Source organism: Uranotaenia lowii, chromosome 3 (genome assembly GCF_029784155.1).
Source record: "Uranotaenia lowii strain MFRU-FL chromosome 3, ASM2978415v1, whole genome shotgun sequence".
NCBI lineage: Eukaryota > Metazoa > Arthropoda > Insecta > Diptera > Culicidae > Uranotaenia > Uranotaenia lowii.
The window spans coordinates 203,823,368-203,843,394 of NC_073693.1; the positions used below are offsets into that span (position 1 = coordinate 203,823,368).

The 20,027-nt window shown below is 39.9% G+C and overlaps 1 protein-coding gene across 1 annotated transcript; it reads right to left on the reverse strand.

Annotated features, from left to right (window-relative positions):
* Positions 1–675: 675 nt before the first annotated feature.
* LOC129757276 (molybdenum cofactor synthesis protein cinnamon) lies at positions 676–19,893 on the reverse strand. Its single transcript, XM_055754439.1, has 6 exons — positions 19,760–19,893; positions 12,864–12,994; positions 12,125–12,794; positions 11,640–12,060; positions 2,160–2,499; positions 676–2,101 (listed from the first exon to the last, which is right to left on the reverse strand). The coding sequence occupies exons 1-6, from the start codon at positions 19,779–19,781 to the stop codon at positions 1,856–1,858; spliced, it is 1,830 nt and encodes a 609-aa protein (XP_055610414.1). The 5' UTR covers positions 19,782–19,893; the 3' UTR covers positions 676–1,855.
* Between the last annotated feature and the right edge of the window lie 134 nt (positions 19,894–20,027).

Consider the following 20,027-nt stretch of genomic DNA (forward strand, 5'->3'; position numbering starts at 1 on the left):
CTCAACTAGCATCATCGATCACTAAATACTTCAAAGCTCAGTTATGCTAGCGATTGCTATCGCTGATGTTAAGAGCTTGCCTCTTATACTCTTAAATGCAGAGGCATCTGGCACGAACATAGCGTTTACAGTTTTATTGTATTTTTGATGAACGACGCAACATCCGGCAGACAGGAATATCACTGATTCAGTAGCTCCTTTTTTTAGCTCCAGAAAGTGGGCGGTAGGAGGATGTTCCATCCGATAGAAAGAAATACAAATTTGGCTGTAACGTAACACGACAACGGAACAAGCACACTAAAGGGCGAACACGAAATACCTACTTGCGATACCGAAAATGTCATGCCCGTTTTTTTAGATGTTTGAAATCAAACTAAAATTTCAAGGCAGATTTATACATATTTTTACTTCAAAAATCAAAAGAACAGTTAATCGATAAAGCCTTGAGTGTAAAATTGAACGCATTTTCGCTTGATGCCCCCTCCAAAGTCTTTGACAGTGTCATCCGGTACCCATTTCTCAGTTTTTTTTTCATTTTATTATAATTATTTATTTATTTTTTTAAAGAAATAATAATAATAAAATGAAAAAAAAACTGAGAAATGGGTACCGGATGACACTGTCAAAGACTTTGATGGGGGCATCAATTTTTATTTTATTAACAAGTCCTTCTCGTCTTTGACGGTCTTCTTGCACTTCCAGCTTCCCGGGCTCATGTTCTTTGGAACCAGATGGGCAGAATTGGCCTTATTCCACTCCAGGACACTTTTAGAATGGTGGCATCATGCCAAATCTTGGCAAAATAGCGGAGTTTTGTCAAAAAGGCGCTCCTCGAGGCACTCAGATTTGTACATCTCGCCATTTATTGTGCCCTTTGTCACGAAAGGTGCACTCCTCAGTTCGCAAGAGCAGCGGCCTGACAAACGACTTTCGACATTTTTTTCTTCTTAAATTTGTGATCCACATCAAACTTGCTATTGCCGGTGAAAAAGTTCAACTCCGGAATTTGCTTAAAGTCGGCTTTTATATACGTTTCGTCGTCCATCACACAGCAGCCATATTTGGTCAGCATCTTCTCGTAAAGCTTTCGTGCCCGAGTTCTAGCCGTCGATTGTTGCCGCTCATCGCGGTTTTGGGAAGTTCTGTACCTTGTATGTATGTAGTCCGGCTCTCTTCGTTGCATTCTGGACGTAGCTCTGCAACATGCCGATCTTTTTAGCCAAATCGCGGCTTGAGACGATGGGATTTTCTTTTATCATTCACTTTACCTTTCCCTCCGTCTTTTTGTTCTCTGGTTCCGGTTTTCTTCTCGCTCCTTTTCATGGTCCAACGTCAACCGCTCCCGGAACCGCTTCAACATTCTGGAGGCGGTTGAATGGTGAATGTTCAACAGTTTATCTCAACTGCCGGTGCGGCTGGTCAGGAAATTCCCGATGTTTGGAAAGAATGTGTTCTCTCGACTCGCGTTGATTCACCTCCATTGTGATAATCCTTTTAAAATTAATTCCACTCGCTCACTTTCACCATCTTTCATTTCTTCTAACTTTCTATCCGTCTATAAATTTTCATATTCTTAAGATGTTATTACTAGAACAGACACCGATAGGGCCGATAAATTAAGTTATTTACTAACATAAATTACGGTTGGTTGGTACGTGCCTTACCACACAAAAAAAAAGTAATTTTTGTAGACCTGTGTTGTTGGGTGTGTTTATTCAAAGTTAAAAATATTTTCAAAGGCACTGTAAATACTCTAAAACCGCCAACCCACGTATGAAAATGCAAATGAAATGAATATAAGATTGATAATCGAGCCACAACGGCTAGAAAAACCCCGATCACTCATCGTTAAAGGTCAATCATAGCCAGAGATAAAGTCGGCTCGCAAGACTGATGCTGTGATTTGTTTGCCTCTAACGATAGAGGTTTCATTTGCTGATCGAGCAGGAAGATGCAGTAATACGTCAGCTTCGACGATACTCTTCAAGCGACTGCTAAGCTGTCCTCCGGTGATTTTGGCAAACAATTTGCCACCTCTGGAAATAACTGAAGCTCTAGCGTATTCCGGCCGTGGATCTAAATTGTAACTTTCATTGAGTAGCTGAAAAGAAAATGAATTGAAACCATCATCGTTCGAAGACTCAATAGTAATAAATTACCTCAACGCTTATTTTCGGAAGCAGAAGTTTGCTTGGCATGATCGTCGTCCCATTGAACGTCGAAATATACTTTCTCAGAGCTGGCAGAGCAAACAGGTGAAATGTGACGAATGCCGAAACTGGATTTCCCGGCAGACCGAAGAACTTTGTTGCTCCATTTGTAGCAAACGTACATGGTTTTCCAGGTTTCATGTTAATTCGTCCGAATTTAAGATCGTAACCCAAATCCTGCAGAACCGGTTTGACAAAATCTTTATCGCCCATTGAGACGCCACCGGTGCTTATAATGAAATTTGTTGAGCCGGTCAGTGATTGGAGTTTTTGCTTCAGGGCGTCATATCTGAAAAAAAATTAGCATCTTATTGCAGGTTTCCAAATTCCGGTTTAAAGACAGAATAACTTTCTCATAGAAGGATACAACTTCGAAAAGCATCAAGTCAGGAAACAGTTTCATGCCATTTAAGAGCAATTCTGCGAGGCTAAAAAAAAAAAGGTCATAACAAAAATTAATCCAAATTTTCAATAAATCGGAACAAATTGGCCAAAAACTGGCATGCAAAAAACTTATACCTCTTTCCGCTCTTTCAACTGTTTGAGTTTTCGAAGAATTAAAAAAAAATCAATAGAATACCATCAACTTTATTTATACTTCCCGTTAAGATTTTCAGAAAATCGAAATGAAGGGGTGACAAAAGAAGAATTTGATATTTGTTATGGCCATATTGAGTTAAAAAAATACAGATTTGAAATTCTGCTTTAATGTTGCAACTTCTAATCATATTTTGCACTCTTACATAATTCAAAAACATCATCAATTGATGAAAACATTCAAAATAACAAAAGTCAGTAAAACGATTTCATAGTTTTCCTAGTTGTATATTGAAAACATTTAATATTTTGTCGCAATTAATTGAAATATTGGGTCCTATTAGGAAAGAAAGCTCTATATTTTGAAATAACATGTTTTGAAAACATTTTTATTGAAAACTATTTTTAGGTTAATTAGAGAGTTGTGACAATTGTTTCATTGAATTCTAAGGTACACCCAAAATAATCTAGAAATTATTTTTACGGGATTTTTCACATAAACCAACATTTGTTTGCATCATATCGATTCTAGTGAATCTTGTAGTAACCACAGTGTTTCAAGTGCTCCCTCGTAATAACTAATTTACTTCAACATAATTGCCTCATGAATTTCACGTAAAATCTAAGTGGATGCTTTAAATCGGTTTCGAATATTTTTTCTCAAATTTTTATAAGAAAATGTCATGCTGCTGACTTTGTTCGTTCTGGAAAAAGCAGTTGAGAAAGTTGTGTTTTGTTTTCGCTAGTATTACACCGAAAACTGCTACTTCTGCCAGTTGTCTCAGGATTATTTATAAGGTAAGTTGACACAATATTTGGGATTCGTGGCCGAATAGATTTACCGTTGATTTGGACATAGTGAAATTAACATTTTTAACCAACGAAATTATTTTATTTTTCCAGACCACGAAACATCCCTTTGCGGAAGATTGGCGTTAGGTTTGCGGACTTCCTAACGGATCAAGTAAATTCGAGTGCCTTCCAGAAATTATAAGAAAACGAATATTCGACTGATCCGGTAAAGGAAACCTATTTACTATTCAGAAAATTCATTTTTATTTGCTCAACTTTTTATTTTATTTCTACAGGATAACACAATCGAACCAGGCACAGAATGGGAATTGTTGCTGTTTTTTAGTGATTAAGTGTTGGTGTAAATTCGGTTTGTGTTGTGCAAAATTAAAATTTTGAATAAAGTTCTTTTTGAAGAAACTTCTTGTTTTTTTTAAAATGAACATAAAAAGAAAAACAAAAGAAACGAGCGAATCCATATTAATTACATTTCAATACTAAACGAATTTCACGAATCTTTGATTATCACATCGTGTCGTACTTACTAAAAATTCACGTAAATTTTATTTGATGTTCATTATGCGCCGATTCTTATAGCAACGCGTTTACATGTTTCTACCGTAGCATCTTCGTAAAAATCAATTGTATAAAAACTATGTAGTTTTTCACGTAGCCGCTACGTGCAGATTATTTTGGGTGTAGAAATTTAAGATAAGGTTGCCAGATTACCTGGTTTTATCCGGGTTTGCCCGGACATTTAATACAAATTTTAAGGAAAAGTCCGGTCCGGCCCGGTTGCTCGGATTTAATTGAAAACAGCCCGGATTTATTCACTTTATTTGCCAAATCAAACAACAAAAAAACCAATTGTTTTGCACTTTTATTTTATTTATGCGTAAAAATCATTTTGAAATATTTTTGGAAGCCTCAAATTCGATATTAACTAAACTAATGAATTTTAATGAAACAAAATATTTCAAGTTTTATTTCTTGATTTTTGTTGAGTAATTACCTACTGAGTTTTGAACAAATTTGCCCGGATTTTTGGTCGAAAATTTCGAAATTAATGCCCGGGTGTTGCCAGGTGTTTAGATAAAATTGCCAAAATTTATCCTGCCCGTATGGGTGCTGAAAAATGCTGGCAACCTTAATTTAAGACATTTCAAAATGCACAACTTCATTGAAGTTGTCAAGTTTTTCGTTTGAAGTTTAGTGATCCTTTTTGAGTGATTGCATTTTTAAACAGCATGTTTTAAATCTTCAATATGTCTGAAGGTTGCAAACATTGGAAAACAAAAACGTATGCATTTTAAAAGGTACACCCAAAATAATCTGCACGTTGCTGCTACGTGAAAAACTACATAATTTTTATCCAATTGATTTTCACGTAATTTGTACGAATAAAATAAGTAAATGCTTCCCTAATAGGAATTTGGTTCTATGAACATCACATGCAAGTTTTTTTTGTTTCTATTTCTGGTATTAAAAAAAGAAAACAAATTTAATTTCATCAAACATAACATTTATTTTCACTTTCATTCGTTACACTGTCACTACACTTTAATTCATTATTTAATCACAATTCTGGAACTTCTTTCCATCGAGTTGGTTTGTTGAATCATGTAAAAAATAGAAAATATTTAACAATTAAAAAAGAATCAACAAATTGATAATTAATTTACCTTGTTAGGATCAGTACAAACAAACTTCCATCCGGGCCGATTTGGTGCTAAGGCTTCTTCTCACAGCCCTTTCTCGTCTTCTCGAATTTCTTTGAGCTTTTTTTTTAAGCTGGAAAAAACACAAACCACAGCCTAAATTTAATTAAATTTCGACAGGGAAAACAATTCAAACTTACCACCTTGCTCCCGAGGCTCGGTTTTGTATTTCTCGTGTTTGGGACCCGCAGGACGTCCTTTGTGGTGTACTGCTCGTCTTCCGACGCTGAATGCTTCTGAGCTGGCGCATGCAGACAAAATCAGGTTAGCTAAATGACAACAATTCCTTTCTCCAATAGGAAAACACTGCCACATGCTTCAGAAAATTGCGAAAAAAGTATTCAAACCCATCCACATAGACTTTACGTGAAATTCATGTGATAGTTATTTGGAAGTACAGTAGTTACTACAAAGCATTTGTAGAAGCTATGTGATGCCACAGAACCTTAGTTTACGTGAAAAATCCCGTATAAATAATTTCTAAATTATTTTGAGTGTAATAAAAAGTAGGACTCAAAACTCACTTCGAAAAAAGTTAAATGATTTTTTAGGTTTTTGAAGTTCGTTAAAAAAATGTTTTCAAAACAAGTTACGTAAGGAATGTTACATTGATAATTCGTCACAGCCATACGAAACCATATTACTCAGGTTTCATTTTTTTTCACTACCTATTTGTAGGTTATTTTTGATGCTACATGTTATTTATCTTTTAATGTCTTTAGATTAATAAAAAAATTGCTTGTTCTTTAAAATTAATAGAGAACCAATTCTAACCAATATGCCGTCAAAACACTTCTAGTAGTATAGATTTTTGTAACCCCGAACACGCTATTTTTTAAATAATGTTTTCTATAATCGTTCATGACATTTCATCTGGTGTTTCGTATAAATTGTGCTTTTCAAATGTAGTTATTAAATTTTACTTATAATGTCCTATGCTTTGAAGCATGGATGTAACATTTTTAATATGTTCAAGCTATTTTTGAAAAAAAAACTTATCAATTTCTCAAAGAATAAAAAAAACGTAAGATATAACTAGGGGGGTAGGGGATTTTGAAAAATCTTACTTTAGATATAAAATAATGTATCTCTTGACTTCGGGCAGAAATGTGGAATTTTGAATGATCGTACTTTTACAACATCATTCGAACTTTTGCCCCAGAAGTGGGGTTAGAGTACGTGTCGATAGCAGTTGGGCATTTTGACTACTGCTATCAAATGCGTCGATCGATTATCTTCGTATTTTTTAGAAGGTCTTAGAAGGTTTTAGAAATTCTAAGGAATCAAATCCTGCTCTTGGTTTTTTTTGGAAAAACAACTGGAAAATTTTCTAATAATTGGATACCGCCAAGGACTATAAAAATCGCTCACTCCTCGAAACGCACACGAAAATGCTTCGCCACCGGCTCGCTATTCGTTTGTGTTCAATACAATCACGAACAGCAACAAAAACGATTCTACGACGCGGTTTCTATGCTGCTCGTATTAAAAAACATTCATGAGCGAGTCTGAGAAACGGGATCACGAGAGACTCGAATTTGCTTCATGAGAATTTTGATACCGAGCTTGCTGCCTGTATAAGGAAGGAAGTACGCCAATTCAGAAGAAAAAAGTAGGTAGGAAGAAAAAAAAAATAGAAAGGAATCTTTCAGCTCGTCCTTCTCAGAGACAAACCGTCCGTACCGTCCGGGTACCGATCGTTTAAAGATTGGCTTGGCCTACACAAGTGCACACTGTTGCTGTTGATGTTATTGATGTTCCTTCAAGCTCGTAGCTTCAAAAAGTGACGCACATTCTTTCGTTGGAAGCAATAATAACAGCTCTAGCAAGAAACAAAACAATTCTTTTGGCTCGGCATATTTGCCTGAAAAGAATAATAACATCACTAAAATGGATTGGATGTGCCGGCCGTATGCACACTGTTCTTCTTATTTTCCAATCCTTTTGGCCAACGCGTGTTTACAGCCAACACGGCTTGGCGTCATCTTTGTTGCTGTTAGTGTTTGGTCAAGCTCAATCTTTGCAAAGGGACGAACATTTTTCCACGGGCAAGAATAATACCATTACTAACACGTCTCATGAGCGGGTTGGTAAAAAGTTTCATGAATCGGCTCGCTGCTACGCAACGGTCGGGATGATGCTAGATTTTGTGTGTGGAGAAGGAAGCAAGGCAAAAAGGAATCAGGAGCAGCGATACCACAAAACAATCTGTATCATGAGTGTGTCTTATTCTCTCCCATAAGAGTCCCAATGTAACAGAAAGAGATACACTGATGATACAGATCAAAATGTGGCATCGTTGATCAGGAGCCTTGGTCGTGTTTTCGTTTTGGTTGGGCTTGATTCGTGAGAACAGGAGATTCTCGCTCACACCTCATTCGCATTCCAGGGCATTTTTATGAGCAAAAATCGCAGCGATGCAGGTTCCGTCACTCGTTTGAATGAGTTTTTCAATCCTTGGATACCGCTAAGGTCGTACTTTTACCCCACCATACTTTATATTACCAGAGAGGTGAGGAAGGTTAAAAATCTCCAAAATCATGCTGTGACATTCTTCGAACAAATTTTCCCCTTTTTCCCTACAAAACTCCAAATCAAAACTTCGGGTACCATAAAGGGTGATACGGTCAAAATTTGGTCAAGGGAAAACGCGTGTAAATCGAGGGAATCGTTTATTTAAAAAATCAAATTAAATTTCTTTTTCAAGTTTAATAAGTATAAAATTCAGGAAAGATATTCAGTTAGGCTTCCGCTTTTCCAATTCCGAGTTGCCGGGCCCTACGCTTAACCCCTGCCATCAGATTTTGTACAGCCACCTTGTCCACCTTCTTCGCCGCAGAAAGCCAGTTTGCCTTGAACTGCTGCTCGTCCTTAGCAGTTTTTTTGGTCTTCTTCAGGTTCCGCCAAATCCAGTTTCGTCGTCCATTACCACGCAAGCAAACTTCGTCAGCATCGTCGTGTACAGCCTCCGGGATCGCGCTTTGGCCGTCGTATTTTGTTTATCATCGCGATTTGGAGTCACTACCTTCTCGTAAGTCGATGATCTGGCTCGTTTTTTGGCTCGATGCACGGTTGTAGACGATACACCCAGCTTATTTGCGGCATTTCGGAGAGAGAGGTTAGGGTTTCGCTTGAAACTACCGGCAACTCCCTTTGTCGTCTCAGCGGCTTCCGGTTTTCGATTTCCCCCCGATCCAGACTTCCTGACTGTCGACAAACGTTTCCGAACACTTTATTTACATTTGTAACGGTTGATTTGGCAACTTTTAGCGATTTTGCCAGCTTTGCGTGCGAGTAGCTTGGATTTTCGCGATGCGCAAGCAAAATTTTGATACGCTGCTCTTGTTCCTTGGACGGCATTTTGACAACTGAAGAGTGAATTCCAAAATCAAAATAGGAGCAACATTCTACACACACACACCTTCAAAATGAGGGGTGTTCAGGTTTTTTAAATGCAAAATTGAAAGAAATACGTCAAGTTGATATTGACCAAATTTTGACCGTATTACCCTTTAATCGCATTTTAAAGATCTGCAAAATTCTATCATTATAAAAGAACACTTTTTAGACTACGAGAGATATGAAATGTGAAAAAATTGATGCGTGGATTAAAACTCTTAAGCTTATGTTTATAAGGATGCTCGTTATGCCTAACGGGGTGATTGGTGAACCGAGTGAAATGTGTGACTACATTTCAACTGCTGCATTCATCACTGTTAATGCTGTTAATGTTTCTCTCATTAATAGTGATGAATATCACCCATAAAAAAAGATAACTATTTTTTTTGGAGCTTAATAACTTTTTTGTCTTAACTTGAATCAAAATACAGTCTTCCGATGAAATATTTTTCATAGTTTAGGTTCCAGAAAAACCGTTTTTGAAAGAAATCGCCCCAAGAAGACCAAAGTAAGTCATGGAAAACTGGATTTTCATGTTCCTCCCGAACAAAATGTCCCAAAATCTCATACAAACTTTAGGCTTGTTGAGCGACCACTTCCCGTGATCCGATCTGGCGCAAATTTGGCATGAGACCTTGTACTAGGCCTAGGATTAAATTAAGCCTGCAGCGCATAACTTTTTCAAATGTCGGGTCATTTGGGGCACTCTAACCAACACACACTTATAAAAATATCAAGGTCGATTGAGCTGAAACTTTTTACAAGTAAAAATTTAAGCCAATCTCAGTATAACCATAGCTGTTTAAAACTGCAAAAAAAAAACATCCACACCGCAACATTTTTGGATTCATTTTAGTACCATCTCTGAAAAGTTTATTTGTACTGGTAAACATAATTTGGTTGCTTCCAACAATTGACAGTCCGCAAATTTAACACTCTAGTGTATGTATAGTAAAAACATTCAAAAATTGTAAAAGCTGCAAAAAAAAGCCACAAAAAGGAGTTTAAAATCTGCCTCCAGGGCCCTGCAGGGATCAATCTCAGTAAGACAAACGATCACGAGATAAAGAAAATGAAATTTCTCTCTGGAGCCACGACTACTTTTTACAAAATAGGAATGAATGCTTGGCGTTATCAATGAACTCAGAACGAAGGAAGTATAACAGAAATATTGGTGAGCAGGATTTACAAGATGGCCAAAAAAATGTTTCAGACTTAGTGAATTTTATGAGATTTGTCTCATCATAGCAATCAATGAGACAAATAACAACAAGCACATAATTAATAAACAAGTCTCTCCTTCCACTTTTTTTTGCCAGGAATTTACCACATCGTAGCATTCTTCCCTACCTCCATCCACTGCCCAAGTGCTTGCTGTACAACAGGTTATGGGCTCAGCTCTAGTGGAAAGGAGAAGTGGGGGAATCAAGAGTGGACAGTCATTCAGCCAGGAAGCCGAATGGAAGGACAATGAGCCGAAACCAAGGAAAGTCAACGAGCCGGGAACCATGAAAGGTTGTAGGACCATGAGCCATCTGGAAGGTCGTCGGACCGTGAAGCCAGAAAAAACGGTGGTCGTTGGACACGTGCCAAGGAAGGTCGTTGGGCCGAATCCACTGCGAGATGACCGGAATCCATAGAAAGGTCGGCGAGCCGGGAGCCAGAGGAAGATCGTCGTGCCATTGGTGAGGCGTCTGGCCAATAAACGAGCGTCGAGCCGGAACCAAACAAGGTCGTTCGACCGGTGCCATGGAAAGTTGTAGGGCTGGGACCACTAATGCGATCGTCGACCAGAGCCATCGGTAGGTCGTCGAACAGAAAGCCATGAAAGGTAGGCTGGTCGGTATCATGGAACGTCGTCAAGTCAAGAACCAGGTGGTGTTCGTCGAACCAGGAGTCACTGGTGGACTTGCGAGCGGGGTACCACGGAAGGTCGTCAAACCGGTACCATGGAAGGTCGTCGGACCGGAAAGCCAAGTAGAGGTCGTCGAGCTGGAAGACCTGGGAGGCGCATGCCTCAGGAAAGGCGTCGAGGCGAAGGAGAAAACTTCGAGCAGCGCAAGGGAATCGAGACCAGAAGTCAGAAGGTCGTCGGATCGGAGCCAGATGGAGTTCGTTGGACCAGGAGCTAATTGGAAGGTCGTCGAGCCAGGAATCCTGGAAGATCGATGGGCTGGAGCCACTGGTAGATCGTCGAGTCGGAAGCCAGAAGTAAGGTTGTTGAGCTGCAACAGTCGTGCAATGAATGCGACGAATGAGGTCCGGAGCGTGCGTTGAAGAGGAGCAGTCCCGTTTTCGGAAGGAGCCGCCGAATGTGTATGTTGAGGAGGAGTATTGAGATTTGTCTCATCGTAGCAATCGATGAGACAAATAACAACATACACATAATTAATAATCAAGTCTCTCCTTTCCACTGCCCAAGTGCTGTACAACAGAATTGACGCAACAAATCGAGTACTGTAAAAATTATGTACATTACTTTGAAATGAACCAGAGCTAGGAATTCAATATCATTATGTGACGATTAGTAGAGCTTTTATAAAGCATGGATCACCCTCAATCTGGACGCATTAAAAGTGGTCTATCTCAGAGCTATGTAAACGAAATGAAAATATTTTGTACTCAAAGTGTCAAAATATAGGTTATTTATTGCACTTTAAAGGAAAAAGAATAAAAAAATTATTCCGATGTGGTTTGATAAAATTTAGAACTAGGCGCTAGGAGCGCTTTGGTATAATAAAAAGTGCGTCCAGATTTAGGATGATCCATGCTTTATAAGTATTTTCATGGAAGAAACTCTGTTGTGTCAACACCGAGACGTTAGTTAGTGGCTTCCCGTTTGATGTTTGGGAATCTTTCCGTAAAACCTTTAAGGTTTACAAGAAACTTGCCTGCCTAAGATGTTTTGTTAGAATTGTTTGTGTTAGTAAAGATATTTTAATTGATATTTAGTCGCTTATTTTAGCAATACAAGTTAACTTACTCATCTTTCACAACGAATTGCTCGATTTCGCAGTGCTCATCGCCAAATCCAAACTGTTTCAGCAGTTCAACCAACATCGTTGTGTTCGAGTCAAATATTTTTCCTTCTACAAGACTATCGCCAGCGGATTCATAAGGATGCACGAGCTCGTCCCCTGTCGATATGATAGCGATCCTTAACTTTTTGATGGTTGGCTTTTCTCCAATCGATGCCAACAGTGACTTTTGGGCTGCGTTCAATGGGAAACGGTACTCAAAAACTTCTTCGCCCACTTGCAGATCCGTTCCGATAGGACGAATGTCCAAATTTGGAGTAGGATCAACCAGTATCTCCACAACTTCTTCACTGCCATTTTTCGATGAAATAAGTTTGGTATCTTCAATTTGAACAATCGCATCTGCTTGGTCGGGAACAGGTCCACCTAGAAAAAAGCAAAGGTAAAGTATGATGCTTCAAAATGCAGATTCAAGTGTCAAGTTTCTTACCAGTGTTAATTTTGTAACACTCGTCGGGAGTGAATGAATTCATTATTATTCCATCGCCAGCAGAAACACTTCCTACAACATGTTTAGTTCCTCGACCACCGATGGACTTCACAGCATATCCATCTTTGATCGATGCTCTGAAGGGTGGAATGTTGACCCGACTTGTCTGCTTGCTTGGCTCTGCTACATTCTCTATCGTAGAAAGAATAATCCTCAAAGCCTCGTCCACTTCTATCATCGGAAACGGAGAGTTCCTGTCATCTCCACCTTTGCCAGTAGCATGTGGACAAACATGAACCGAGCCTTCACCAGCTCCAGATTGAACTTTCTTATGCGTTTCCTTAACTTTGGAGACATCATCGTTCAGCAGTTGCAGCAAATGAGGCACAACGTCGACAATCGATAGAAAGCATTCTTCAACCGCCTTTTTACTTCCCGGAAAGTTAACGATCAACGTTTTGTTCCGTACTCCACAGACTGCACGAGATAAAACTGCAAATTTGGTTTTCTGTAGGCTCGTTAGTGTCATGGCCAGTGAAAGCTGCGGAGCTTCTTTTGTGAGGACGGCTTTTGTTGCCTCTGGAGTGACATCCCGAGGGGCGAATCCGGTTCCTCCTGTCGTAAAGATTGCATTAACTCCTAGCTCATCGGAGCACTTGACGAGGGAGTCCTGAAAGTCAAAAATGAACAATGTTTAACTCACCAAATTATCATTAGTTAATGAAACCTAAATACGTACTCTTATAAGGTCCAGTTCATCTGGAACAAGTTGATAGTTGATATCTGTTGCATTAAACTTTTCGGCGATCAGTTGGATTAAGTGAGGACCACTGGTATCTGTCGCTGTCTTATTAAAGCACGTGTCGCTGACTGCAAGAAGGGATTATTTTTGTTCAAACACGAATTATTGGGAGTTGGGAGTTTGATTGTAGATTATGTATTTGATTTTTTAACACGCAAAGTTCAACGAATATAGAAAGAATTTAATAACTGATCTTTAAAGGGGTCACCAGGGCAATGACGCAATATGTCACGAAGGAGGCAACACTACAGGTGTGTCTGTGTAAATTGAAATTCGGTAACGAATTTCGCTTCACGGAAATGGCTTACTTTAAAAGACATCCACAACGATGAGTAGCTGAACAAGCTGCCCTCAAAGGCGACCTTCACCTTGAGGGGTATACAGGGGACTGAGATAAACGAAGAATCATCGTCAATGATCAAACAAATTTTGCTGCCAATGATTGAATTTGTGGTAATTTGTGGCAATATGTTAGAGAGAATTAGAAGGTTTAAGTTAAAATGAGAGAAACCGGTGCTCAGAGAGCTTGAAAATGTGCTATTTGTTGCAATTTGTTAAGCAGTTATGGAATTTTGATCATTACCATTCCAAATGCAAAGAATTCTCTCTCCACTGCAATCCACTTGGGGGTACACTGACACGTATCCAGACTATCAAATCTCCCCAAAAATAAATACAAATATGGACTCAAAACCTCTTTCTGATCGCTTAACATAAACCGCCTAGTATTCATGTTGCGAAAGAGTTTTGCTTATACTTGTGGAATCCCGGTATTTTACCTTTTAGGGGTTATATTCCAGGCTCCCGCACAGTTTACCTGATAGCTGCCTAGACTCTGGGAGGGTCAGTTTTGCTAGCGATGTTTCAACATCTTTGGTTGAGATTGGCTCTCATATATTGTCTGTATGGTGGGAGCGCAAGGACGATTAATATCAAGATACCACAATACTGAGGTACGTGAACAGATTTGTTTATTTACCCTTGGTAACATATTAACGGATCACATGTTGATCCCTGTTGTGATACGTAATCAAAAAGGCCGCGTCGTACACAACAATACTTAAAAACTTTATTACTTTACGTGAATATAAAAAATAGTGTGTTAATACTTTGGCGGACAATTATAAAAGAGTATTATTCTATGGCTTCTTATTATAACTTCCGTTTTAGGAACATCAGGCATCTGACAGTTCGTCAGTCGATGAGCCCCACTGATACCTTGAATGTGATTGGAAGAAATTCTAGAGATTGCTGGCAATTTGTGTGCGATTTGGGCTCCTATACCGTATTGCGATGCATCCGCCGACACGATTATTTCCAGGTCTGGATTGTAGTGCATGAGTGCCAGGGGGGATCGAAGAATTTCTCGGAACCGGTTAAACGCTTGTTGATATTCATGGGACCATTCCCACAGCGTTCCGGAATTCAACAGTTGATCCATTGTGTACCGTAACTTGCGTATTTCGGGGACATACTTGACTTAGTAGTTTACCGCCCCACGGTAAGAACGAAGAGTGGGTACATCGTGGGGAGCGGGCATAGAAGCAATTGTTGCATTTTTCCGGTCGGATACCATCTCCGTCTAAGATCTGTCCGAGGTACTTCACTTGGCGCATTTTGAAATTACACTTTTCGATGCGCACAGTGAATCCAAATTCCTCCAGCTTGCCCAAAATACGGTCCACGTTGCGGTTGTGCTTCTCCACGGTTCGTCCACCTACAATCAGATAGTCGAGATAACCGCAGCAGAGTTCCAAGTTGGCAATTATGGTGTCGATTATTTTCTGGAACGCACTTGGAGCCGATTTTGCTCCAGGACTTAGCCGGGTATATCGGACAATCCGAGATGGGTATTGATGGTGAGCAATTGTTGGTCCCGCTGGTCCACCTCGACCTGCAGATACGCGTCTGACAAATCGATGTGGTTGAAGAATTTGCATCCGGACATTTTAGCGAAGATGTCTTCCGGGCGCGGCAACGGGTACTGATTGGGTTCGAGAACGGCGTTCAAACCCGTCGAAAAGTTAGCACATATACGGATTTTGCCTGTCGGTTTCAGCACTGCCACTATTGGTGCCGCCCATTTCGAATGATCGAACGCTTGGAGGATGCCCAGACTTTCGAGCAGATGAAGTTCGTCTTCTAATGCAGCCTGCATGCTGTACGAAACCGGACGCTTAGGACGGAATACTGCTTTCGGGTTGCCCTTTAGCGTCAGTTGAGCCTTAACCTTGGTACACAGGCCCATACTCTTAGTGAAAACCTTTGGGAATTTCGTTTGCCAAAAGTGCTTGGGTGATTGCGATGTCGTGTTTACTTGGTTGTAGTAAGCATTTATTGGCACGTCCCACAAGCCGAAAAGGTCTAACCAATCTGAGTCTTAAATATTCAGATTAAGATTAGCAGAAGCAATACGACACAAACCTGATTTTGTCGCGTCGCCGATTTGTGCCTCGACCCAGAACTCCAGAGCGAGATCGAGTGGTTCTCCGGAAGCTGTTCTCGCGTCGCACGGTGCTAGTCCCAGCGGTTGTCCGAGTTGCCGCCAGTTTTTTTTTTGTTTTTTACCAATTCTTTATTTGAAACGGCTCATACCTTTAGGCTTTAATGAGCCAAAATCGATTTTGGTTGTTTACAATTGTTTTCTTAACTTAACACTTTGTGAGAGAAGAAAGGAAAATAGAAAGGGAAATATGAAAATAAAAAAGAAATTATAGACGAAGGTCGATAGCTTTTAGAAAAAGGTAGATTTCGAACATGTAGTCCAAATCTAGCAAAGCTAGTACATCTCTCACTGGAACATTAGGTGGTTTTCCTCGGGCCCTAAGGAAGTCTATTAAATTCGTTCTGGCGACAAGATGGACCTCACACGACCAAACAATATGCTCGATGTCATGGTAACCTTGGCCGCAACTACACAAATTGCTGCCAGCAATGTCAAAACGATAGAGTACCGCGTCTAAGGAACAATGATTGGACATCAGAAATGCCGCCGTTGGTGTCCGAAATAATAGTAAAATCGGTCGCCGAATCTATCTGCAACCGGACTGGACAGTTGACAGTTGTTGATCAGAACTTCCGCATACTTTGTTTTGTTTTTCGGTCGAAAATTCTTCTTCCCGGGGGTCTTCTTGAGGAGGCAGGACCAATACCCTTCCTTGTGCCCCTTCTTCCGGCAATCACGGCACTGATGCTCTCGGTACGGGCAATCTCGGTTGAAATGCATTTCCTCGCATGACCAGCGGGGGGTTTTCGGGTGGTTGTTGGCAGACTTGGATGAGGGTTGTTTATAGTTTGGTTTGGAAAAACTATGCTGTTGAACTGCGTTCACCGATGTTGATGAATGTTGTTTTTCAACCAAACTGTTGTCCTGTTTAAGGTTCTCTAAACTTTTGCACTCTTCAACCACTTTTTGCAGAGTAATATCCACGGTGTCGGTGATCTTGTTGATCAAGCGCATACGGATGTCGGAATCTCTAGGCGACTTCAATCCGCTGACAAAGATCAAGCACTTGAATTGTTCGTCGGTCATCTCCCTGATCTTCGCATCCACGCATGCTTTGTTTACCTTGCAGGAGTAGGAAACAAAGTCTTCGCCGTCTTCCTCGAAAGCTGCGGTAAGATGAAGCTCGTGAACCGATCATGTGCGGCCGGGTTCAATTTTCGCATGAGTAGTCTGACCTTCGCTCGAATCGTCCAACTTCCCGGCGTCCTTGTCGAAAAGGTCCTCGTACCTTGAAAACCAGGCGTCGAAGGTGTTACCGTGTTCCGGATCTTTGGTGAACTCCGTGATGTTGCTAGAGAGCGAGTCGAGAGCTATTTCGTCTCTGTTCAACTCCGAAATTGCTCGATGCGTCGCTGGTCGGACAGTTTTGCCATAAGCTGCTGACAGACAGGATCTGGAGCAACAGACTGGAACTCGTCTGTTCCCCGGTGTTTGGTGATGCTGGAACGGGTCGGGCATGGTACCTAACCTCCAAACAACTATCTGTCCAAAAACGGTTTCCCGGCGAGTTTTTTTTGGCAATTCGCGAAAGCGTTACTACGAACTTCGGCGGTTGTGATACGTAATTAAAAAGGCCGCGTCGTACACAAAAATACTTAAAATCTTTATTAATTTACGTGGATATAAAAATAGCGTGCTAATACTTTGGCGGACAATTATAAAAGAGTACTTTTCTATGGCTTCTTATTATCACTTCCGTTTTAGGAAGATCAGGCTTCTGACAGTTCGTCAGTCGATGAGCCCCACTGATGATGATGATGATGGTTGATGATTGTGTCGTCTCCCAACAATCACAATATTAATTGTATAAGGCAAAGTCTATTAAAATTAAATATAAAAAGACTACACAAACTAACACTGTTCGAAACGCAATTTAATTTTTTCTTCAGAATAAATTCCTCGATCGATCGATACATCATAATCAAAGTGTTCAGAATAACGGTTGAACTGTTGATAGCCATCAGCAGGCAGCACTTTCGGACGGAGTGGAAAGGACAGAAACAAACAACCGACACGATCTGTGGTTAAAACTGGAATGACTTTATTTCAAATAAACACTTTTTTATACATACACTTGGCGTTTTACTTTTACCTGCGTGTATTGCTCACATTCGCTGAAATGGGGCGAATGCCAACACTCCTCCTCAACACACGCTGTTCTCAGTTATCCAACTGCAATCTATCCGGTGGCTCTTCCTGAAGTGTGTTGCTCACATTCGCCGAAATCTGGCGAATGCCAACATGAACGTCCTGATAACGCCAATCAGTGCACTATAAGCGCCGTTGTTGTTCTGACGAAGAGGACTGTAGAGCTGTAAATTTCGGTTTCGTAGTCCTTTGGGTCGAACACTTAGGTTAACTGATTCCAAAAGTGGAGGACAGTCAATTCTCGATGCCAAGATATCGGAGATAAATAAATATCGCATAAAACGTCGTGTTATAAAGCTTCAATCCGATCAGCGCCATTCTGATAGAAGGGGCTCCAAACAGCCGACGCGTACTCCAGAATGGAGCGAACTAATCTGCAGTAGCGGCTTTTCAGGCTGTACACTAGACTGAGTCGATTTGGAGTCATTTTTGAATTTCTCAAACCCTGGGGTCTTAAAAGCTTCGTTTTGGTCCAAAACTCATCCATGATTTTTTGCAGAATTTTTAAGTAACGTTTACATGAGTAAATTTGAACTTTTAGGTTTGTATGGGAAAATTGAATATTTTGTACTGGAAAATCAACATCATTTTTGTTTCTTCTGTGCAACCGAGCCTGCTTATGGTTTTTGTGCCAATTTATAAATTTCTTACAGGAAATTTTCCGATGAACAATCTTGTCGAATATCATAACTTCGTATCTTTTTAGACAAAAAAGTTATTAGCTGTTTAACAGGTGTATGTCTTTTTGGATTGATAAATCATGAATTCAATTGACACCACTGCTTGTGCCCCACGAAGTATGGCATGAAAAGTGGTCTTGCAATACTTCGCTAGGCACCCAGCAGTGGTGTCAATTGAATTTCTTGCTTATCAATGCCAAAAGACATACACCTGGTAAAGAGCTAATAACTTTTTTGTCTAAAAAGATACGAAGTTATGATATTCGACAAAGTTGTTCAGCGGAAAATTTCCTGTAGGAAATTTATAAATTGGCACAAAAACCATAAGCAGGCTCGGTTGCACAGAAGAAAAAAAAATGATGTTGATTTTTCAGTACAAAATATTCAATTTTCCCATACAAACCTAAAAGTCCAAATTTACTCATGTAAACGTTACTTAAAAATTCTGCAAAAAATCATGGATGAGTTTTGGACCAAAACGAAGCTTTTGAGACCCCAGGGTTTGAGAAATTCGAAAATGACCCCAAATCGACTCAGTCTACTGTACACGTCTCTAAAATCCTTCGTCACGCGGAATATAAAGCCCTAACATCGGGAGACTTTATCAACTTCATAGTTATATGTGTCTTTAAGTCACGTTTTTGATCAAGAATCGCACCTAAATCCTTTATGTGGTCCACACAAGTGATTAAATGGTCCGAAAGGAAATAATCGGCGAGGATGGGATGCCGTTTGCGCGAAAATGTTATGACGTAACATTTACTGCGGTTCAACGCCAGGTAGTTGTTGTTGCACCAGGTAGTAAAAAAACTGAATTGTCTTTGCAGAGAAACTCTGCAATCTTCAAGCACTTTGATTGCGTTAAAAAATTTCAAAACATCAGCGTAGGTGAGTTTTGGTCCGTTAAGCAATAGGAAAGCGTCATTGACATAAATGAGAAACACAATCCGTTCTAGGTGGCTCCTTTGCAGAACTCCGGATGTAGCAGGGAGGTGTCTGTCTGTTTTCAATTTTGATATTCTTCGCCAAGAATATTCATTTGCACCGATATGCCGAAAATAAAATTGCAGAATATTAAGGGATCTTACATCAGCATTGCCATCTTATCAAGTGGAGCTCGTAGAGGAAGGTAGAGGACTGCCGAGACATAACAACGTTCAACACACATAAGGGTCTGTATCGATTCAAGCGGCTGATGTTTGGCGTGAGCTACGCGCCCGAAATGTTTCAGAAGACATTACAGCACGCAGACACGCAGAGAAAACTAGTGCATTGAATTAAAAGAAATACATTTTCAAGGTTCAATAGCTTGCTGTATAGCATAGCAATAGCATTCTTTGATTCTTTTTTTACCTTAGCCAAACTACTGTACCCCCTTATCAGATACTATGTTAAGAGACGACCTTGATGGTTGATATAAAATTTTTGTATGAAGAGCATTTGAACCAGGAACTAAAAGTTTTTCAACAAACAGTAAGTTTTTCGTATGTATTTCTTACTTGTTAGAACTGCAAACTTCATGCTCGATATCCAGAAATGATAAATTTCTACAATAGCTTGACTCGAATCACTTCAATTGTACAATAACACTAGCACTGCAGCATAAAAACACCGCACTGATAAGAAACATATGACGTAAGGCTAAGTCGATTTTCGTGTTAGTTTTATTTAGCGAACTATTTACCCACTTATCTCAAGTTTAAAGTTAACTTTACTATCCTTCTGGAAAATATGATTACTACATGTTAATTCAATTTTCAGTAGCAA